The sequence below is a fragment of the Colius striatus genome, chromosome 8, assembly GCF_028858725.1.
Source record: "Colius striatus isolate bColStr4 chromosome 8, bColStr4.1.hap1, whole genome shotgun sequence".
Classification (NCBI taxonomy): Eukaryota; Metazoa; Chordata; class Aves; order Coliiformes; family Coliidae; genus Colius; species Colius striatus.
Genome location: NC_084766.1, coordinates 12,087,576 through 12,111,929, shown reverse-complemented (window position 1 = coordinate 12,111,929; position 24,354 = coordinate 12,087,576). Strand labels below are relative to the sequence as shown.

Genomic DNA, 24,354 nt, shown 5'->3' with positions numbered 1-24,354 from the left:
TCAAGCAAAGTGAAATGGCTGGACCACCAGGATCACAACATCACTTAGGCTGGCTTCACAGATTTGATTCAGTCTCTAGAAAGCTTTAGTGACAAGGAAAAAAAACACTGCAAAAAGTCAGTAGATTATCCTAAGTATGAAGTGAAATTCCCGCTATAGCACTAAAGGATATCTCAGTCTCTTGCACACTCATGCAGACGTTTATACTATATACACACACATACAAAAGTATCAACGTGTTAGGCAAGTAGCCATTGCTTTCATTTCACAATACACTTTCCTCAGCTATACTTTGCAGTTAAGTTTCACATGTGTGCTTAGCATTCTGGTATTAATCCCAGGCAAGGCAGGAAAAACAAAAAAGAAACAAAAAAAAAACCACCAGAAATTTTTCACAGAAATAATTTGAGTACACACCAAGAACCACAACATTATTCTTAATAAAAGAGCTCACATGTAAGCATCTTAATGCTTAAGGGGTTCATGCCTATGTATTTCTGTTTGGTTTTAAGATTTACACTATACTTCATTGCTTCAAAATCAGACAATACATCTGAAATGCAGGTTTTAGTTCTGTTTTCTAATAGTCATTTTTCTTGAATATTTGTTCAATTTTGTTTGTTTATTCCGAAAGATCTAATCAGTTTACAAAATACAAGAGTTGTTCCATGCATCTGTCTTCTCTAAGGTATCAGTGGCTAAATGGCAATGTAGTTCCAAAATAGGTCAGTGCAAGCCACCACTGATTATTCATACTAACGGAACACCCAGAAGGTCTTTCAATTCCAACACTAGCTATGCTAGAGCAAAGAAATAGTTTAAAAAAATTGAAAAATAAGAGCATCAGCCATAACCTGATGCAGTACCCTCATTTCAGTTATGGTACACAGACGACTAACTTTTCTGGTGTATCCACAAAGCACTGAACACCATGTTGTCCTAAATCCATGCTACCATCTTTCAAAAGGAGGAATATGCATACTTTCCTACAAAGGACCTGGCTCAGATTTAATCTTCAGTTGTAATTCAGTTGCATTCTTTTTTTGACATGGATTAAATAACTACTCAAAACTTCATGCTACACTGCTGCCTATTTTATAGCTGTGCATTATGCTTAAAACCACTTGCTTTGTCACAACTTGAGACTCATTTATCTTAAATGCTTTCCTGCATTTCAATTTGAAAAGAAACTCTGCCATGTGATGACATTCTTCACTTCAGTCTCTCACAGGATTTAGATATTTCAGGCTTGAATAAACTAAGACAAATGTACACAACAGCTGAAGTCATCTCTGACAGGCCATGTGACATTTAGGCTGCTGACCCTTCCATGAACCAGAGTCAATACCTGAACAAAAATTAAAATTAACATCTACCCTTACCATTCTAAGCATGATGCAATGCAATTTTTAAGATGCTGTACAAAACTGATTTTTTTTTCCCCCAACATGTTTTATCCAGGCTACTCATTCTTCAATCAACATCTACTTATGCAATTTAAAATGACAGAAAAAGGGCCGCTTCTCTTGGACTGCTAGGAACAGTAAGAAATGCTTTGCAGACGTGTACGTGAGATCTGCCAAGAGTCCTGCTGAGGTCTGGGCAAAGAATCCCAAAAACACAAGACAAATCATATTCTAATACAACTAATGCATTAGGAACCAAACATATCCTTGACAAACAAACTTGGGTGGCTTACAGTGACTCTTCACACCAGAAAAACAAAGTCATATTTGACTCTGTCCAGAAGACTATCATCTGCTTCATTTTTAACAGTTAAGATACAGAAGCTTCCATTGAGTTTTGCTTTCTATTTTAAGAGGGTGATTACAGATTTGGTTTGTTGATGTTTTCTTCTCCTATCCAAGCCTTAAGCTCATCTGTTTTGGCTTTGGCTGAAGTACACCCTTTCAAGTCAAGATTTTGAAGCCAGGGTTTGAGCCAGGTTGTTCAGAGTTCTAAACTACAGCTCAGATTTGGTGCAACACAGGGTGGGGGGGGAAAAAAAAAACCCACCTCCTCAAAGATCTTAGTCAGCTCCATTAAACCATGGTAATTATAAAAACAAATAAATCTGCTCAAAGGCACAGATCCTAGTTCCTGGAACTGAAGTCTCCAAGTCTTTTAAATTATCAAAACCAGCAATAATCTTTGAACTGTCTGCTGCATCATAACCTTATACAGCACATGAAGACATCTGCACTTTTGGTTTGGTTGTTTTTTACTGCTGGAAGCAGTGACTTAGTAAAAAAAAAACAACAACAAAAAAACAAACCCCAAATAAAATTGTTACAAAGCTCTTGCAATCCAGAACACAAAACCAGAAGGCTCCTGAGCCACAGGTCACGCCATGACTGGCAGAAGAGCTGTGTCTCTAAGATATATTTGGACCCTCAACCCAACCAGCAACAGAGTGGTAATTCACTGATGAATCAATGTCATTCCTGGACCATGTAAAAATAAATAAATAAATAGATCACTGTGATTGGTCTCAGCCTCATGAACATTTCATACACAACTGCAAGTTCAGAGACTGCTCAAAGACCACAGATAACTGAAAAGCTGCTTTTTCACACTAAATGAAAATATATATATTTAGAAAAACATGGTTCCTACTAAATGTTCTTACATGGCCTTACTAAATGTCTTGTGTAAATGATGGGCATCACTAAAAAAAAGATGCCCAAGACAGACAGCTATGTCCATAGCTAACTGGACAGTTGAGTCAAAATTCCATCACTCTACAAATATTACTTTGCCTTTCCTAGAACACATTTTGCAAAAGGTAATGGTAAAATTGATCTTAAATTTAAGTGATTTCTTGCGTTTCAGTGTGAAATAGCTGTCATCTACTTAGCCTGTGGATCCCTTTTCAGGGAACAGAGAGGAAAAGCAGGTTATAAATTCTTTGTGTTATATACTTTCCTGACAGGGTAAAGTAAGCTTCTTTTGTTTTTGATTGGGTTTTTTTTCTCTCAGAAGCTTAGCTCTGGCAGGCACTAGTTTTGTGTGCACAAATAAGCTCTAATCAGCTTGCACACAGAAAACTGAAAAGGTATGAATATCATCTCCACTTTGGAGCCTTGATGGAGTGAACAGAACAAATGTAAGACAAATGAGGGGAGGCACAACAGCTGCTGCACTCTAGTACTAAAACCAAGTACAAAGCAGACATCATGCATGCAGGCAACAGCATTCAGTCACAGCTATGGATGCTGAGTTAAAGGGACTGATAGCACTGACTCCATCCTGAGTCAAGCAGCCAAGTTAAGAACAAGGTTCAGGAGAGAATATAGGTTAGTTGCCAAAAATCAAGTTAGTCTGCTTCTTCACACAGGGAAGTAACTCAAAGACCAAACCTCCTGACTATAACTGGGTATTGTTCTGGGTAATCATCATTGTTTACACTATTAAGCCAATAATTTAACAGACTAATTCTAAACTGCAGTAACTGAGATCTCCATCTCACTCTTCTGTCTATTCTGCTTCCTTCCTCCACATTCACTCTCCAACCAAAATCTCAAGATTACTAGATTCACACAGGTGTTCTATCTAATCCTAAAACAGTTGAATTAAATTTTCACATTCTTTATTGCACCTCATAATGAAAATTTTACAGTTGTGTATCAGCAGAGGCATTCAATTAAGCAATTAAAAGGCATGTGACTTACATACTCCTTCACATTTTTTGTCTTCACAGCTTTGTATGAATAATATGCAGGATACAACATCCCAAACACCAGCCTGTTGGAAAATAAGAAGCTTTCAGAAGCTGTTACATTATAGATGTCAAAACAGTGACAATATGTCATTAGAGCAATGCAGTCAAATTAATTTTAAAATCTCCTTCTCTAGCTTACAGATAAAAAAAAGAGAAATCAATGTTATAGGTTACTTGGAGGAGGCTTGGCAATACACAAAAATAGAACATGAACAGATAAAGCTGTATGCCCCGAAGACAAACAGTTTCGTAACACTACCTCTAACAGATAATATAGAACCAGTAGCTCTTCTGGTTCAGCTACAAGTAAAACCAGTCCCAGCAGTTTGTCCATACCAAAAGACTGTTTCCCCATTGGCAGTGCTGTCACACTTAAAGAGTCTTTAACACCTATCATAGGTTATCAGAACCATCTACTACTTTAAGATTGCCAGAAGATTCTTCAAAAGTCATTTTAGGACAACAAAATGAGTTACATGATTGCATCTCCTTTTGCTAGAACTGCACAACAGCAACACTTTGAAATGGGGGCAAGTGGGAATTAATCCAGTTTTCCTTAGACAGTCAATTTCTGCTAACAGTCATCAAAAGTAAGGTGCAGTGCAGAATGAGAGGGTGCCAAGCAATCCATGCTAAGAGCAGGATCAGAAAAAGATCTGCTCTAACACAACTTTGTTACAACACAACATTTTCTATTAAGAGTCTTGGCCACAGACTAGTGGAACAGTTCTTTATGAGAAATTGAACAGCAGTAGATGCCATATTGACAAATGCACGAGTTCCACACTTGTATTTCACCAGCTTGTTACACTTCATAAAGTCAAACCTGCCCTTAGTTCCAGCTGGCCTAGGACAGCAATTACAGAAAAGTCGGGCTACATCTCTGTATCATCACTTACAGCTTGCTCGGGATGATTACGTGAGAGAAATTTACACTTGTAAGGATATCGAGAGAACTCTTCAGTAATTTAACTTCCCACAGTTAGATAAAGGAAGATTTATCACGTTTCAGGCTTTTTTAGTAAGAGTCTACTTCAGACAGATCTAACGGGTAAGATTACAACTCAAATGGTTTTACCTAAGTAAAACAACTAACATTTAACGCTTTCTATCCGTGTCAGGTAGCTTTAAATAAGTGGTTCTACCTACGGTGATTTTTCACCTTTGAAGAACAAGTAAAGTTCTAAGAACAATAATTAGTTTTAACTGAATTTAGGAAAAGAAAAAAAATATTACTTCCTGATTGTAAGTAGGAGTCAAAGCCAGTTAACGATGTGTAAGTCTTTCCTATGGTGCATTCAGTTCCACCACTGAAGACTAGATCTGAACAAATCCTCTGAGGCACTTCGCTATCTTTGCATACATTGAGCTTTTATCCATACAACAGAGCTGTTAATGGCAGACAGCAACAGATCCAAAAGGCACTTCAAGCACATCTCCATGAGATCAGATTCCTCCATAGTGGGAAGGGACAGTGCACTGTGACTTAAAACAATATTCATATAAAAAAAGAATAACTGGTGTACCATAGCAGCAGTTTAAAACCTGGATGCTCAGAATTTCACAATTCATGCCAACCCGCAGTTAACAGACTATGGATCTTGAAGCTACTTTATATAGGCAAGCCACTATTCCACTGCAGCAGAGCTTATCTGCATGTTTCAGATCTTGAAATGCCTTTTGAAAGAGTTCAGACTAGTTGAATTCCAGTTCAGCATACTGATCTGTAGAAGTCTATTGAAATACAAATCTACTATAATCCAAAGACATTCCGTCCCAAGGTCAAGAAAAGCAAGTTAAAAAAAAAACAAAAACCCTTTAAAGGTTTCACTCCCAACTAGAAGCGTAACAACAAGTTAAAAATCTCACTTCACCCAAATAACAGAAGGTATATTAGACTTAACCCCCCTAATTTTGATGAAATTCCATAGACAGCTTTTCCCTTCAATTTTGTCCCTGTGGAATACCATGTTCCACTAGCTCTAATGGCTCCCATCATTCCTTATTCTTCTGGCTGAAGCAACAACCATTAAGTATCAGAGATAAGGAAAGCCTTGTTAATCCTAATAATGTAACACAGACTTTACAGGGGCAGAAATTTAATTGTTCAAAGTAAAGATACAAAAGAGTCTTAAACATCAAAACCACAATCAGCTCTCAGATAGCTAGCTGCACAATTATATGCCAGCACTTACTGGCCATTTCTCCCAACTCCTAAAAAAATAGTCCAAACTTATTTAAATAGCTACTAGCAGCCTGTATGTGTAAGTTCCTTGCTATGAAACATATGAAAGAAACAGTTAGAATCTTTCACTTAACAGATTTTTTTGGTCTATACTTTTCCACTCTACTGTCAACTAGCACCATTTCTATTTAAAAAAAAAAAACACATTTAAATTGAAGCTGCAATTTATCCTCTGGATGTGTCATCCTCTAAAAACCACTGGAAACAAGAATTAGGACAGAAGGAAATTGAGAAAACTGCTTTGCAAATAACTGATTTTCAAGCAGAAAGCTTATTAGAATAACAGCAAGAAGATCATAAAGCCAATCGAAAGATGATCTCAAAGTTAAATGAGAAGATCAACACAAGACAAACACCATAAAGGTAATTGGTTTTCCCCAGCTAATGTATCTTTCTGTTACTCAACACTGGTCAAGCTAACAACAACAAAATACCTAATTTACTGCTCATTTTTTCTTTTAACAAATTCTTCTAGAAGCCATCTTTAAAACCAAAGTATAAGGAAATTAACACCACAATATATCACTACCTGCTAGTGTTCAACACTGCCAAAACACAGAAGTGTCAGAACTTGTTTTAATAGAAATGGATAAGACTAAAATTAAAAACATCAGCACATTTACCTAGTAATAAAAGAAATCACTACTGTGAAGTTTTTATCTCCTTACAGCCAGAGCTGACATTTTAAGTGTGGCATGATGCTGCTGCCAACTCTGGCATCACCACCTTCTTCACCTAGGCAGTCATCTAATCTTAAAGTTACTAGGGAATCTAACAGTAGAAAAGCCAGCAGTCAATTGTTGGTAGTGAGTGTAGTTGAGGGTCAGCAAATTTGCTTTTACCCTCAATCCATATATGACCACTTAGTACACAGGATAAAGAGAGATCACTCCAGCTGACTGAAGCAGGAAAACATAGAAGAGGAGCAGCATGGAGCCTGGGCACAATCAGCATCATTGACACAGATAGCAGCAACTGCTCAACATTTTCTAGTAGCTTTCTTGTTTGCATCAACACCTCAAAAAATCTCCAATTTCTCACTAACACCTTTTCCTATGCAACATAAACACATCCTTCCTCTGGTATTTCTACAGTAACTGTACAATAGACTTGAAGGATGTGCCAAATTATTCCAAATCTTTTCTAATTTAAAAGCTAAGTGGTTTATTTGTTTTTTTCCCAAGTGCAGTTTGTATTTCACATTGGATAGCAGCACATTGCACTAATATAGTAGACAAAAAAAAAGCCAATTTCCACAGATGGAAACTGATTTCAGCAGTGTGATGTCATTGACTTTATTTTACTAGTAGGTATATGGTTAATCCTACTTAGCAATGTAATTTTACTGCCAGTTGTATGCCTAGCTATTTCTCAGCAGCTAATGTAGCATTCCTTTTTTGGTACAGCCACTTCCTCTATAAACATTTTGCTCATTTAAGGAGAGATGTTTCTCAAATATGCTAAGAGATTAAAATCAAAAGACAAAGTACCAAAAAGTACTGAAATTTAAATAAAACAATGTATTTGTGTATCTATATAGCCATATTAAAGCAAACATACTCTCTTCTATATTATCACAATCTACAGTATTACTGTTTAAATAGCTTTGAAGTATACAACTTTGAAAATCTCGATTCTGAAGCAAAGCAAATGAGTTAGCATTTTGACTGGCAACTGAAAAATCTGTCACTTGTATACACATGGCTTTGATACTGAGCATATATAATCTGGATAGTTAGCAGCTCTAAAGGTAACATGAAAAAAAAACCTATAAACCGAACAAGAAATAAAGGAAAGCCAACAAGCCTCTCAAAAAAAGACTACTTGCACCCAGCCTCTCAAAACACTGAGTCATGAAACCAATAGTGCATTTAAGGCTTCAGATTGCTCACATAGCCAAAGAACTGCCTGAAGCATTAGTGTTTTGCACTTTATTCTTCTATTCCTCTGAAATGCACAAAGACAAGAACCACAAGGGCTCTCTAATAGTAAAAGCCATACAGGAAACTCAGTGTGAGATACTTTGGAGACAATGCCATTTGCTAAGCTCCTTTTCCTTAAGTTTGATAACAAGGATGACACTGACTTATCTACTCACTGAGAGACTGAGAATCTCGGACTGATACAGAGCCAAGCACTTGCTAATGTGTGCACCTACAGTGCAAATGGGCAGCTATATCCTGAAGGATCACTTGACAGGATTTGGCAGGTTGGAGAAAAAAAAGAATCTTCCCCATCTCCAAAAAAATATGAAAGTGAACTGAAGTACTGAAGTGTTATACTTGCCTACTGTGCTAACCATGCCCAATCGCCCTTCTCAATACTAGACTTTATCTGCAAATTATTGTAAGAGCATTTTCCATTCCTGTCATATACATACACAAGCTTTTCTAAGAGCTGGTGAGAGACCATGGGAATACCAGAATTAATGCAGACAAGTCACAGCTCTGTGTGTGGTATAAAAGCCTTACCCATACTGCAATATCTGTGTAGAAACTAGGTCTGACATTGTTTGCATTACTTCACTTCTATATGAAATATTCCATGTTATGGTTAGCAAGTTTAACTTAAGCAAGATTACTTTTAAAGGCAAGTTTGCTAATGGAAACTTGCAGAATGAACTCCAGTTTGAAGAACAATGTTTTGTCTTTTGCTGTCTGTTCTTGGTTTTTAAAAGGCAGAATATGGCAATATTACTTAACATGTCCACTGAGGTTTCAACCAGTACACACTGGAAAAGCATAAACATTTTTCCTTAGACTGTATGCTACTCAGACTTGTAAACCACTAAAAGATAAGCAGCTTGGATTCTTTTTTTTTTTTTTTTTTGCTATATATCAGTAAGGCTAGTGAATTATGCACTAAGGTTTAACTGCTGCACACCTCTGTGTGATTCACTCACACTCAAAATAAGGGATAAGGAGTATTTGTAAGAATTCTATTCAGGAAAAGAAACCTTCACGCAGTGGGTTGACCCTGGCTGAACACCAGGTGTCCAACAAAGCTGCTCTATCACTCCCTTCCTCAACTGGACAGCAAGAGAAAACATAACAAAAGGCACACGGGTCAAGATAAGGACAGGAAGATCATTCAGCAATTACTGTCACGGACAAAATGGAGTTGACTTGGGGAAATTAGTTTAAGCAATTATTGGTGAAAGCAGAGAATGGTAATGTAAAATACAAACTAGATCTTAAAAACATCTTTCCCCCAATCCCTCCTTCCTTCCTAGGTCTCTACGTCCTTTCCCAGACAAACAAAAGCTTACTCTGGGATGTCCTGAACTTAGTTCCTTTCAAAAACATAAATGAAGTCTTTCCACACCTGACAGAATTTAGTTCCATTTTGTTATTGGACAACATTCAGCTATACAATACTAACCACAGCAATCTACATTGAAATACTACATATTCAAGTAATCAAAGACACTTAAGACAGAAGCAATAGTCTGTTACAGGGACTTGGGAGTATAAGCTCCTGAATCTCTCCCCAAGTTGTATCCTACATGTTCTTCCACCCCCCACCTCAGTCAAGGATCAGGGAAAGCACATAAATCCTGTTAGAAGACCACGTCTGCTAACAGTAGCAAACCTTGAACCCGGCAACTATTTTCACAGATAGCAAAAGGCAGGAATGCAATCAGAAACAGGTCTGTTAAAATCGTTATAGCATTCTTACACAGAGAATATCCCCAAAAGCCATAGAAAACAATGTCTGAACATTTAAAGAGTATACCCAGAAGCACTGACAGATCTGAATAAACTGCATTCTTGAGCACAGCAAGAAGGCTATTAACTTTCCAGCTTAGGAAGCTGGAATTCTCCAAAGCAACTGCCAGATTCTTCCCAAGTAAAACATAACCAAAAGTAACGCAAGCATTTCAACTCAAGCACCCGAAAATCACCGTAAAGTTTTAAGCAGAAAAGTGACCTCCCTACCTATCCCACTAGGAAGTGGGACTTTTCTACATCAGGAATATGTATTTAGTGAGTCTTAAGCATAATAATAACAAGCAGTTTGACAGAAGACAATTAAATCTTTCTCCTAATGCAGAGCTCCAGGCTTCAAATCACATATCCTAGCCACTCGGCTTTATGGAATACTACTTGCAACTTAACCCAAAATATGCAACCTGCTGACAGACATTCTTCAAGTTCTGTCAACATGGAAGCAGCCATGCCTGAACCTTGAAATAAGTCTAAAAAGAACACAACAAAAGCATTATTAGAAATTATCTCCTGTAAGAGATGTTCTGTGCTGGAATTTGTTAGTAAGTACTGATGTACTTACAGGCAAGATACATCAGTAAGATTGATTATTTATTCATATAGGATCATCAGGTTTCTCTCAGATCAAACAAGATTTAGATGCCAAGAGACTATTCAAACCTTCATCCCATTTTCTGCACAATGAGGATCTTCCTTTCCTGACATTACCTTAAGCAAAATTTACCTATACATGTATCCTCCTTAGAATTCCCACTTCTTTTCTCCACATGCCAAAAAAAAAATAAGTTCAAAGCACTGGAACCTTTCATAGCACTTTCTAGGTTGCCTGTTAAACATTCTACTTGCTACTACAAAACCTTACATAACAACCTCAAGTTCTGAAAATAATCTTATTTAACTTGATACTTGAACACATAGTAGATGTGCTACATCTTTTCACAAGAATTAACCTTGAATTTCCCACTCACAGCCTACATAGGACTCGCAGTCTATTATGCCAGTTCAGTCATCCCAAAGTAAACCCCAAACACAAGTCTCTCGAGTTTTCACTCTCCCAGCAATGAACCTACTGCATGTATGTTACAACAGACCTCTCAGGGGCTTATGGCAGTCTGGACCAAGGTACTGCAAAAGAAACCCCAACTCCTGAAGCAAAATCCAGGCTACTTTCTCTGAGTCAGCCTCAAGACAAGCTGCATCAGTGCCCTAACAACACAACACAGCACAGCTCTCCCAGTCACTGTCTTCTCAGAGTTGACAGGGCATTACTGCTATACAAAGCCTGTGAAACAATGTGCCTCTTGTTCATGTATAGATCATATATAGCACAAAAGTTCTTGGGGTGAAGCTACTGCATATTCATCTCAGTAGAAGAAGCTATGGCTACATCTGCAGATCATGTCCAAAACATGCATACAGGACAAAGCAACTTTTCTTGCGCTGCTGGATAGCCTAGGCATATCTTACAGAGGAGTATAAATCTGGAGATTTCATCACTATGTCACTAAAAAACCCAAACCACAAGCTGTCAATTCCAGTTCAAACATACAGTCAAAAGTCCCAACAAACCAAGTAGCACAGAAAACTCCAAAAAGACTAGTACTACAAAGTAAAACAAAAGATATAGGAGGAATAAAAATGGTTATAAAGCTTAGTCACGTCTCTGCATGACTACCTAGTCACTACTTCATTTTAACATACATGTTTGACCACTACCTTAATAGCTTCCTGACTATCCCTGTACTATTTCCTGTTTACAGACTTCCCAAGCTCAGCTGCCTGTAATCAGCAGGTGAGCTTAAAACTTCCAAGCACTCACACCAAGAAACTGAAAAAAGGCACATCTGTAACATTTCCATGAGACAAACAGCAAACACCAAAGGCCTTCAAAACAGAGGAAATCCTTACTACAGAACTTATATCTTTCACCTAGCTCTTAGTCAAGCTCAATAGCAGATTTCATCCCTCCTAGAGACATATTAATTTCCAAAGCTGCTCACACCTACTTAAACTTCAAACAACTTACATTCCTCCAAATCTACCTTAAATAATGTCCGATTTCACCTGCTGCTATGATGGTTTGCCACCAAAAGCAAAGTCTTTGTGGCCTCACAGCAGCCACCTGGGGCACGAGGCAGGAACACAACTGAACACTGAGAACTAGCCAACAATTGGCAATTACTGGACCTACTACTCATATAGCTCTTAGAAAACCTAGTATAACTTAGTCCAAAAAGAATAAAAACATATGTCCTTGTACTGCACTTTTCAGCAAGGATTGGCAACTGGATTCTAAATGGCAGAAGAGACTGACTGACTAGTTTGTTATTTTACATTTTTCTAAAAAAGGCAAACCAACTCTACATTTCAGCAGATATTTTCCATTTCTATTTAGTACATGCATGAGTAAGGTTATTCCATGGAATAAGTGAGCTCTTGATGTCCCAAAAGACATCATTAATTTAAAGCAGGTGAAGTGCTAAACAAGATTAACATTAACATTACCAACTCAAGAATGAAGTGTTTAATTTCATCATGGACTTTAAAAGTATGTATGTATTTGATACTTAGTTTCTTGGCCTTGATAATTCAAGTACAAAACAATCAAATCTCTTATTTACCCATTTACTACTCTTAGCTTTTTATCTAGTCTTCACAATTTTGTAAGGTCCTACTTTTTTTAATTAGGTCTTAATTTCTGTATAAGAATATGAAAGTCTTCATACCAAGGATACACTAGAAGCCAGGAGAGACCCTACATTAAAGTGGAAGGTGTAAGTGGTACACTGAAAAATTCTTAGTTACTGAAAAATTGTTCACTACAATAACTTCAAATAATTCACGTAAAGTCAGTGGCCACTTCTTTTCAAAGGTTTCTTTGCTTCATGCCAGAGTAAATTTTGAAACAATACAGACGGAAGTTTGGAGAGACAAAGTTAGAATGAAAGAATAAAGCAAACACTATCATCTCAGTACTTCAAACTTCTGCACATTTTAAAACATCTTTAACAGTCTTAAAGTTTCATTTCTAAGATCTCAAAGATCCCAATCCTGGTGAAATGACCTGGTAAGAATCAATTTGTATATGAAGATGATCTTTTATCCAGTACAAAACTGGAACATAAGCAGCAAGATAGCAGAGCTGAGGAACAGTAACACTAATGAAGTGACAAAAGTTCTGCAGCTGACAGAAAACACGTGCTGTCAAAAATATACGAATATCACATCTCCAGAACAAAACAAAAAAACCCCAATTAAACAGTCTCATTACAGCAATTGTACTTAATATTTGAAGTAGCTGCACTCAATTCCAAATTGAGATAACCCAGTATTTTAAGTGGCATTAATCTCTTTGCATGGTGTAAAAAGAAACTGTTCAATGCCTGAAAGGACCTAAGGTCAGCTTTTCCTTTGTCAGCCCTAACTTGGGCACACTTATCCTAAGTTACACAATCTTCAGTCAAGCTACGGAAATCATGATGGGAAGTCCATGTACAATTGCACGATATAGACATCCAAGTCTCAAATGCATTAGATTGGGAGAAAATCTTTTTATTAAGGTGTACAAGCATATTTTCTCTATTGTCTCACCATCTGCAAAAGGAAAAAGTTATCTGATGTATCCAACACTTGAACTATAGCAGTTCAGCAATCTAATACTTACCAAGATTCTTTTTAATAGTTGAAGAAAAAACAGTGTATATTCTCTCCAGTTAAGACTCTAAAGTCATGCTCAATCATTTGGGGAATCTAAAGCTGTCTGTAGCTCTGGAAAATGGCTTTAAAGCTAGCCATGGCATTGGAGTTTCCTCATCCTGGCCTCTGCCATCACAGTCTACACTCATTTCCCTTAATACCTCAGAATGCCATATAGTTAACAAAAAAATGGATTTCCACTTGGAAGTTTAACTTGTCAGCTTCACTTTTTGACCTTACACTGGTCTGCTAGAGACTTTGGAAATTCTTAAGTTAAAATCCACAATCATGCTATTGCTTGCTGCTCTAAGAGAAGATACCTCCATGTTTTTGGAGCACCATCAACATCAAAACAACAGGCTTCAGGAAACTAACACTTAAAACAGGAGTAGTCCCAATGAAGAACTGCTTCTGCTTGTTCCCGGGAAAACCACATTTTATTTTTGAGTCATTTCTAACTGAATGACAAACCACATTGCATGTAACCATACATTCATCATACTTGTCGCATTTTTTTAAAATGCAAAAGTGTTCAGCACTGCTAACACATCATACTATGTCCATTATTGATCTGGCTGGCTGGTTTTAGAAAGAAACTCAAAAGCTCAGAAAGATCCTACTTAATCATTACACATCCTAGAACCTAAGGGTGTTGTCACAAACCAGTCCCAACATGCTGCCTTTTCAAAGAATGCTACAAAGATACAAGAAATTGAAAAAAGTATAACCACACACCACCAATTCTGAAGTAAAAGTTAGCCTGTCTTATCTCTTCCCCAGACAACTGGGTTTTTCTGCTTTTGATCATCAGAAGACATTTACATCTCAATTCTTCCCTTAAGGTCCCTGACTTCTTAAAATTTTGTTCAACTTCTAACCCAGAAAAGTATTTCTGAAGCTTCTTAGAGCATTCAGAAATCAAATTTCCCCATTGTACATGGGAAAAGGCTTCTATTAAATTTCTATTTGGCAGATATTTCTGGTAGAACATCTGGACTTGTCATCCCCAAGTATACGTGTTTCCTCAATTATAACTGGTACTCAGAACACACTCCGTGAATATGCTATTAAATACTAAGTCAAGAACTGACAACACGCAGAACCTCTACCAAACTTACCATACAGTTGTATTCGTTTTCATGTTAAAAATATCACGCTAAAAGCCACTTGTTCTCCCTTCTGAGCCTAAATAAGTTACTGAGTTTTCTTTAGAGATTCATCCATTACTCAAGTAATTTGAGGGGTAGGTTGTATTCTTTAAAACAAATAATGTGCACTATGATAATTAACCAAAGGCTCATTTTTAAGAGAATAATTCTGTTTACACAAATATCCTTGACTGAGTGCGCCTTTCTGGAAAGGTCATTTGCCAAAAGCAAATTAAAGTTAATTTGACCGATTCACATTATCCTCTTCACACAAAATTAAATTTAATTTTTTTCTCAAGCAGGTTAACTTTTATTCAAGAACTCAAAGTTCTATATCTACATCAGTGAAACCAACACTGTTAACACTGCACCTATCGCAAAGTAATGACTGCCAAAGCAGTCATTGGAAACATGTATTTATATTTCTCTAGATACACTCTCTTCCACGTAAACTTTAAGCTGTTTGCTGATTAAAAACTTGAACAGGTCAGCTTCTTCTCTGGCTTTTAAAAGAGTCTAATAGTAGACTTCAAGTGAGCAACAATAGATATGCTTTTAGACATAAGGGAAATCTTGTCTTCTAGAACAAATTCCTAGTCTGAGAAAAAAAGATTAGCAGACAAAAGTGAATAATAAGATCAGACAGACATTTTTTTTTTTCTTAACACTACACTTTCAGGTAATGTTACTATACAATCAAAACTAACCAAGATGTATGTAAACTAATGACAATTTTCCCCTCACTCTCCTTTCCCTGGTTTTCATGAGTTACAAAGCAGGGTGTGGGGAAGAAATAACAAAATCAGACAGCGGTAGGAAGGCAAAAGCACAAAGTGTTTTCTGATTTTCACCTTAGAGCACTGCAAGCTCCAACAGCTTTATTAGCAGAATAAAGCAAAGCAGTATGTCAAACTTCTTACATAAGGAAAAAATCTGCTTTGTGAATCTCTGCACTTAAATGCTGGGTTAAGAATTTTTCAAAGAAATTGCACCTAGTTTCCAATACCAAATGCAAGTTCCAACTATCTTCAGGATATGTGACCAATATTTCAAACACGGTAAACAAAGGGAAAACATTCATGTAGTTAAACCCACTTCCATGTCCACATTGGCAGACTAGCTATAATACACAACAGAAGCAGAAGTAATGCCCTATTGTTTTGTCAGAGAGGAAGGCTGACAAAAGGCTCAATATAGAGCCACTATGGGCTGGTTTTCCCCCCACCAAGTGTGAAAACATCTCATCATACTGGTTATTCAGCAATGTTTAAAGTCTGACCAGTCAGCAAAAAACCTGCAATAACCTTTCCTACCTAGACTCTATATACCTCATTTCACTTGTCCAGTCGTAAATTGTTACAATCTGTTTTGAAAGGTCTTTAAATTGAAAGGTTCACACAAAGAGCCCATATTCTTTTCAGACTGAATATTCCCTTCACTAAAAACCCAATACTTTCAAATAATAGTACAGGTTTTGAAATCCCAACATTTCAGAAGCAGAATAAAAAGTATCAAAAAGCTTAGAGAAAGTTTCTTTACACATGAAGCACCAGGAGTTTATTGCCAAACATATTTTTGCATATATTTTTAAATAATTTCTCATCAAGGATTAAAAGCATTGAGCCACAGCAACTTGTTGGCGTTTGTTACTTTTTTTTAAAAAAAAAAAAAGGGAATTTGGCTTGAGAGCTTGAGATGTTCCTCAGCCTTGTGTGAGCATGTCAGGAGTTGGCTCTACATATGAAAAAAAAAATCAGGAAAGACAAGCCATTCCATTTAGGCTGTAGAAACACTCAAGAACCTAAAATATGCTAAGTTGAAGGAGATATTGATTTGTGGAATATGCAAGAGTGGAGGTTGTTTGTTTTAATAAAAACGTGCTTATTGTGCCAGACCACGCAGTTCTTGGTATTTCTTTATCTACAATGCATAGGACGCAGATGTGGATTTCAGCACGTTTTGTAACAGAGTACATGCCAAGATCATTAAGTAAGAATGTCAGACTCCACAGTGTGCCTCTAGCTGTGCTCCATCTGTTTAGAGCAAGCTTTAGTCCACCCGTCTGCCATAGGCTGTGAACACTGACCACACATGCTCTGCATCTACACCATGCTGTAAACACAGGAGAGAAAAGAGCAGCTAGGCTGCATAGCAAACCTTGATTTGATGAAAGGTGTGCCAGGCAGGCAGTGCAGATGCTTATATCTTACAAATACTCAGAGCTAGTAATTTGCACTGCATCAACTTACAGAGTAGGTACTACAAGTCAAGTTTATTGAGCAGCAGCTTTTTGCTTCTTGGACTGCCCAAGAAGCTGCACTGTTGGATAGAAGTGCTCTGATTATTTCATTGCTCCATTATGTAAATTATTTTAAACTTTCACACAGGCGACAACACACTTAATCCGTAGATTTAAATATGCTTATGGATTTCAACCTATAAAATTTAAGACCCTTTAAAAAAATCTGACACCTTGTTTGATTACAACAGCTGCACAGTTATTACTGGAACTAGTTTCACTACAAGAAAGAATAAGCAGCAATGTGCCAGTGAAGAATGTGGTTTCAAAGTACACTTCAACCAGTCTAGTAATATGCTGATGCCAAAAACAATGTTGGTTTTGTCCTGCAACTTCTCATTCTCATCACGGCACTTAGCTAGCAACTACGGGACAGCAGCATGAGCTGCTGGGTGCAGCTTGCTGCAACTAACAAAAGATTAGTCTCTTTCAAGCGTGCTCATTTTCATTTGGGTTGACAAAACAATCAGACTCACCCTGTGGCCACAGGACTTTTGGACTCTGTGGAAACTGGAGAAGTGAGGAGAGGGTGAAGGGCAGGATGGCCTCTCCCAGCAACAGGCTACTGAGATCCGTTTATGCATAGCATGAAGTGCCAAGGATAATTGATACATGGTGAGTAAATCCTCACAGTTCTGTGGTGAGACAGACATTTCAGCACAGCTCTCCATCTCAGTCACTCACACTTTGACAGCAACTCCTTTTCCCCACAGGTGCAGCAGCAATTTATAGGACATTAAAACAGAAGGCTACCAGAAGGCATTTAGCATACAACAGCACTCAACATCCTTCATACATCAGCTGGAACCATCCTGCCAGGAGAAGAGCAGGCTACAAATAGTTGAAGAAACTCTCCCAGAAATAGCCCTTATGACTTGGAAGAGAAGGCTGCTTATAGCTATTCCTTCCACACAGCTTGTGGTGGTATCATTACTAAATTCCATCTGATGAATTATGGTTGTTTCAAGACATGTTTGACCATATGTTGATTAACAAAAAAAGACAATAAACATTTTTTCTATTTATTGATTTTAATTAAAAAAGTTATATTCCAAGAGCAATATACAACCCAGGTTCACAAAGAAAGCATACATAAAAGCTACAAAGAAAGCTACATAAAAAGAGCCATCACCAAGTTAGGCTTCCACCACATGTTCTCAGACATCTAGTAATTCTAGGGGAAGCTGGATATTTGGAAACATCAAGCAGCAACAACAGAAGTATTAAAAGCAGAATAAGAGAATGCCTTGGAAACTACCATGAAAGAAACAGCTGCAATCTGTAAAGTAGCAAAAGCTGAAAGAGAATAATACTTTACCTACCCGTGTGCCCCAACAGTCTTTGAGTAGCTTAATATAGTTACAACCTCATATCAGAACCAAGGAATGTTTGCCGAGTCTTTCATTTGTACATATCCTGCTTCTTGCAAAGCTCTAAAATGGGGGTGGAGAAGGCAGGCAATACAAATACAAGCAGAGAGAAGTAACTACTAGTAGCAAAGACAAACACATCTTATGGTAGACCACTACAACACTCCTTTCCAACAGTCATGATTGCTGACCAGCTTCACTGAAAACAAAACATGTACTTCAACATGACGGTAGAGAGAATGTTTCAAAGCAACACAGATGGGGGAACTTTTATTTTTAAGTGAGGAGGGGGGAAAAAGTTAACAGATTATAGGAGACAGTCTGCTTTAACAGATTGCAAGAACAAAATGGCCATCTACTTTGTATTTAGGATGCTTCACATCTTTGCTTGGCACAAGAGGATAGTCTGATCTCATCCATACCAGGCTGCGACTGACAAGGAGTCAGCATGTTTACTATTAAACACTGTCTCAGCAACTGATGTGTACACAATTGCTCAGATCTCACAAATGAGAAGAATGAGCAATCAAAGCAAACTAAAAGTCAGGCACAGACTCTGTTAGAAGTTAACAAGATGGTCAGCCACAAATTTAAAAAGCTACTCCAAACATTAGAACTTGACAAGGTGTACATAACCACTTTGAGAAGTTTTCGGAGACTCTGAAATGAATTACTATCTCCTTGTTGGCTTTGGAAGCATTAAAAAAAAAGGGGAAAACCCTGAGGTAATTCTGAAAACTGTTGCAATAGCCAGTGTGTTTAGGAATTAATCGTGACCTATACTACAGCGGCACCCTGCAGACACAAAACTTCAAAAATAAAATGTTTCCATTATGTGCTTCAAGTCTTCTGCTTCTTTACAGAAAGGAGAAGACATGAAATTAGTACAAGGTATTTCACATGTTTAGATGCCTAAGTATAGTAACATTAAAATTTCATTAAGTTTTGCCAAACAGTATTACGTGAAACAGTGAATATGAACCCCTCCCTGTTTCCTGTGCATGACTAACTCTTCAGGCCAATGCACAGACAATTAACAATTTAATTCTCTACTAGCTCCATTCCCTAGTTCCTTAAAGCTCTAACCAAACTATTTCAGGGGAGTTGATTAACCTTAAATTGCAAACTCTCCAAATGAATCAGAAGTTGAGTCTGCTTGGGACATGCATGTCAGAACAAGTCCTCCATGTCAAAAGTCAGAAGAGGGCACTGTGACACACCTACACATTAATATTTCCTGCTCTTTTGGCCCTGAAAAAGAGTAGGTCAGCCAGGACAGAATTCTGCTGCAGCCAAAACAACTGCTGCTCCTTCCAACCACCAGTCAAGACAGCAGATACTCCTGACAGCTGCCCACACACAACAGGCCTTCTTGGACTTGTTATGGACAGCGAAGTATATCCATAGCTCTCCTATACAACAGAACATCACCATATCAAAATTAAAGCACTACATAAGGAAAAAAGAACCTCAGGTCTTAGCAGCTATGTAGTGGTTCAAAATATTCCCATCTTTCTTTTGATGTTTAAGGAAAAGGTATATAGTATATACCTTCCAAACTCATTACACACAAGTCAGTGAAACAAAGCCATTGGAACAGGTATGTCTTCAAAGAGACCAGGAAGGAAAGGAGATCAAATAGAGGAACACAGACACTGAGAAAAGAGGACAAGGACAATCTCAAGACCACTAAATACTATCTCTCTTTTTAGCAAAAATAATTAGGGCACACAAATGAGTGACCAAGAGCAAGCAGAAAACCAGACTACATAGAGCTGCACAATATGTTGTCCTTTATTGCCTCTTGCAACGTATTTGTGGATAGCAGGAGCTATCATCTTCATTCCTTGCACTATTGGTTAGGCCTATAGAGGATTTAACCCTCAAAATGCAAATTGCCAATTCATTTTAGGGAAAAAAATAACTCAGAAGACTGGTCATTAGAAATCAAGGTGCTCTGCATCACTGATATTACCCTTACAACATACACAGTCTAAGTTGATAAAATTAAAATTTCCTGGTTGGTGCTTTTACCCAAGAAAGTAAAACCAGGTTCAGCAGCTACACTAGATGTATAAAAAGTAAGTGTATGCCTCTTGCCTCTAGTGATGTGTATTTCCCATGCGAAAACCATAATGACAAAGTGCACAGCAATTCTTCCCACGGCCTCTCTTCCAAACCAATGTCATCCTTAGTCAACACTGAACATGATGCTCTACTTCCTATGTTTCAATCACCTGACAAGTCCCAGTAAGGGCAAGGAAGGGGGGACTTATCTACTGAAACTAGACAGCAGCAGGAAAACATCTGTGGCAGTATGAGAAGGCTTCCCGACAACCATTAAAGTTTTCAGATTAAATTATGTCAGACAGCTTAAGGGGCATATCTGTCACCAACAAAACAGGGAAATCCTATTACATCCTACTTTGGGTCATCCACTTCTGTTGTATACTTTGCTCTAATTCAGATGTTTGTTGGACTGCTTTGTGAGCAGATTAACTTTATTTGCCTGGCAAAAACAACCTGCACCACAGAGCTAGCTACTCAGCAAAGAGCACAAGGAAGATACAGCTCCTCCAATATTACTTAACATTTGTTAGAAAATATTATTCCAATTAGCAAAATAATCCATAAGTTTTGTGAAGAAACAGTATAATGCTTAAGAAAGAGACCAGAAGTTGCACTTTACTCTTTCCCAAATAGAACTTGGACAACTTGTAAGATGATCTTTTCATGTAAGAAAGTTTGCTCACTTCCTTGACAATGCCGGTTTATCTCTTTGTCAGACGATGACCTATACTCCTAACCCTTTCAGCTCTGTCACAAGTTAAAAAGGAAACAGTTACCAAACAGATTTTATAAGTTAATTTGGATCAATTTTCAAACAACATTCACAAAAAATAAAAAAAAAATAAAAAAAAAAAAAAGTGAGAGGCAGAAGCAGCCTGAGCTTCTGTGTAGAAACCTACAGCAGGAGACACACAGGGAGACCAGGAGAGCCAACCTGTGCTCACCAGGAGCTCGGTGCTGCTTTTGCACAACGGACTGGAAGCACAACGACCCTCTGAGACCACAGAGGGCTCAACTGCTGCCAGACAAGTCACTCCTGAGCAGAAGCGTAGCTCCCAGCTACCTCACTTTTTTCAAGGGGGGCGGGGGGGAAAGAGGAGAGGTGATGCGCTCTAAACGAATTAAATTCCTAAAAGCAGAGCGGTTAATTTTGCCACAACACTTGCAAGCCGTCAGCTATTGCAGCACCGAGGCACTTCGGCTCAGACACCCGCCCCTCTCACCGTCGCGACCGCCCCCGTACGACGCGGCCCGCGCCGCACCGGAGGAAGCCGCTGCCGCCACCCTCCCACCGCACCTGCGCCGGAGCGGTGAGGCCAGACTTCAGTGCCGGGGCGGCCAGGCCGGCGGGGCACACAGCTGAGGGGAGCAGAAGCAAAGGGGCATCGCCTCCCTCCTCCCGTCCCGCCAGCCAGCCCCACCGAAGGAAACCCCGAGACCACCCACGCCCAGAGCGACGAGCCCCTCCCCGGCCCCGCCGCCCGCTCCCCCCACCCGGCCCCGCACTCACACGACGACCCGCGAAATCATCCAGGAGACCATCGCGACAGCAGCAGCCGCGCGCCCCCTCAGCCAGCCGGGCCCGAACGCTCGCGGCCCCGCCCCCGCCCATGCCATTGGCTCGGCGGCCGCGCGCATGCGCCCAGGCGGCCGCGCGGCGCGGGCGGGGCGGTGGGAGCGGGAGCGGTGCGCTGAGGGAGGCGGCGCGCCCTGCGCTCGTCCGCGCCAGGAGAGGCCGCAGACACCGCCCGCCCTAAAGAGGGTATCGCCTCCTCCCTGCGACAGCACTGCCGGCGGCTTGTAGACTGATACCGAAAACAGCCTTTGTACGGCAAAAGACCTATCAACAGCTTCATTTCCTAGCACCGTGTTACTTAACGTTGGCCTTGCTGAGCCCGAGGTTACTCGCTTGCCATAGGACAAAAGTGTGCCAAGCCCCTTGTGCTAGAGGGGCGAGAGCACGGAACACGACTTGACCCTGCTCCCCCGGGCTGAAGCCCTCCCTTCGGGGCAGAGCTGTGGAGCCAGGGAGCTCCCCAGACTCCAGCACCCTTGCACTGCTGCTGAAAGGTGTTTCTCTTCCCAGCTTGTTTATGAGCACTCACTCCCAAAGGCTGTCTTAAGGACACATCCTTAGGAGGGCCATGTAGATTGCTACATGCAGTTGCTTCAGCAGTTCAGGTGTCCAGAAGGATCTGTGTAGGAAGGATTAGTGACTGTGTACCGTGTGCTGTTTGTTCCTTCCCTAGAAACCTTGTGATTGGCCACAGCCCAAGACAGGACACGAGACAAGATGGTCCACAGCATGACCCAGTCCTGATGCTCTTAACGAGCTCATGGTCTGGCAGGTTGAGACATGCAGGAGAAGCTGAGTGCTTCCCCCATACTTTAGCTAATCCACTGCATTCCATTTCTGCATGTCAGCTCTACACTTCATGCAGAACCATTTGTACACATAAGAGGACAATATTTTGCTGAAACAGACTGCTTTGTCTTTTGTAGAAAGTTTTGCCCATGCCACCACTGGAAACATTCAACTTTACTCTTCTGATACCAACAAACCTAACAGAGTTACACCCAAAGCAGTCAACTCTAATGCTGCAGAACTCGCCACTGAGCAGTTAAAGGGGAAAAAGTAGAGGTGACAGTTTTCAGCACTGTTCCTGCTGACTGTAATGGTGAATGACACTCCAAGGTCAGCAGTAGCAGAAATTAACTCTTCTGCATCTCTTTAAATGAGGACGATACATAGTTTTCCTGGCTGCCATACAGTGAGAAGAAGTTGCTTAACCCTTTTTTAAGCCATTATCTTATTCAGATGAGAGGTGCAAGATGAGTACAGGATGGTTTCTGTTCCACAGGCAAAAGCCATAATTCCTCACCAAGCACCTTTGCTCCTCTGCAGCCTCTAAACATAACACATACATTTAAAAGGCTAAAAGTGACTTGGGAAAGAAAGAAGAGGGTAAATAAACAAACATGAAACATTTCAACAATGACAGTGTTTGAAAACTTTTGGTATAGTTGTATACTACGAACATTGGAGCTGGAGATGGATAAGTATACAATAATACAAAAGTAAACTTTATTTTTATCATACAGGGATTTAGAACTTGAAAATAGTGATATTGGCCATCTTGCATCTCTCCTGACTTTGACCTCTGTAGGGGGTAACCAATGCAGAAAGAGGTAGAGGGGAATTTGTTTCTGGGCAGTTGAAAGTACACCACTCAATCTTATTTTTGAAACAGGACTAACCCGATGCATTCTTCAACACATACAATGAAAGGAGAAAGCTGAACTACTACTTATATGCCCCTTGAATAACAAGCCTCTCCAGTGGTAGACTGTACAAAGCAAGGCAGTCAAAATATAAATTGCTTGGGAGAGATTACATTTCAGACTCCAGTACTGTAAACTCCTGCTCAGAGATGGATTCTGCTGCCTGCATAACACTCTGCTGAAGTTTATAGCATTCCAGTCCATATAGAGCAATCTGCAAGATGAGAGCTCTAGTTTATAGTAAATTCAATAAGTATACAATAGATTTCTTTACTGCAAGCAATTGTGTGTTTGATACCATCTCAGAGAACCATTCCAGGAAAAGACTGATACTTCTTTTACTATCTGAGAATGTATACATTAATTCCATAGCTGCATATTTTATTTCATATGGAGCATGTGTAAGAGAAAAAAAACCACTCTTTATTTTGTATAAAGACATTGCTTTTTCTTGGTTTTGTTGCCATGGCAATACTGCCTCTGGTGGAAGGCTAAATTTATATTTAAAGAGACATTTTTTTTAAATAGTAAAGGCAGATGGCTCCTAAGACTAATTTATCTTGCTAAGAAGATTACACTTTATTTCATAGAATGTTTGGGACTTAATTCAATGTGAGAAGCTGGGTGGTGTTTGCTGAGCACCCAGCAGACAAGCACAAGGATGCCACATGGACTTGTCTGTATTCCATTTCACACAGAACAGTAATTCATGCTCTTGCACGGCAAAAGCACAGGGAACAACATAGCAATTAAATCCATGCCATGTACTTATTCAAACCTGGGGTGTCTTACTCA

At 39.1% G+C, this 24,354-nt stretch overlaps 1 protein-coding gene across 2 annotated transcripts in view; it reads right to left on the bottom strand.

The window, feature by feature from the left end:
- Positions 1-21,881, bottom strand: part of REEP3 (receptor accessory protein 3) — a 38,585-nt gene extending 16,704 nt beyond the window's left edge. For both annotated transcript variants that reach the window (XR_009819192.1, XM_062001462.1), the window contains exons 1-2: positions 21,788-21,881; positions 3,672-3,744 (exon numbers count right to left, since the gene is read on the bottom strand). Coding sequence is in view for 1 of the 2 variants with exons in the window: in XM_062001462.1 (XP_061857446.1) it covers positions 3,672-3,744; positions 21,788-21,819 (105 nt within the window). In the remaining variant the exon portion in view is untranslated. The remainder of the gene's footprint in view (positions 1-3,671; positions 3,745-21,787) is intronic.
- Between the last annotated feature and the right edge of the window lie 2,473 nt (positions 21,882-24,354).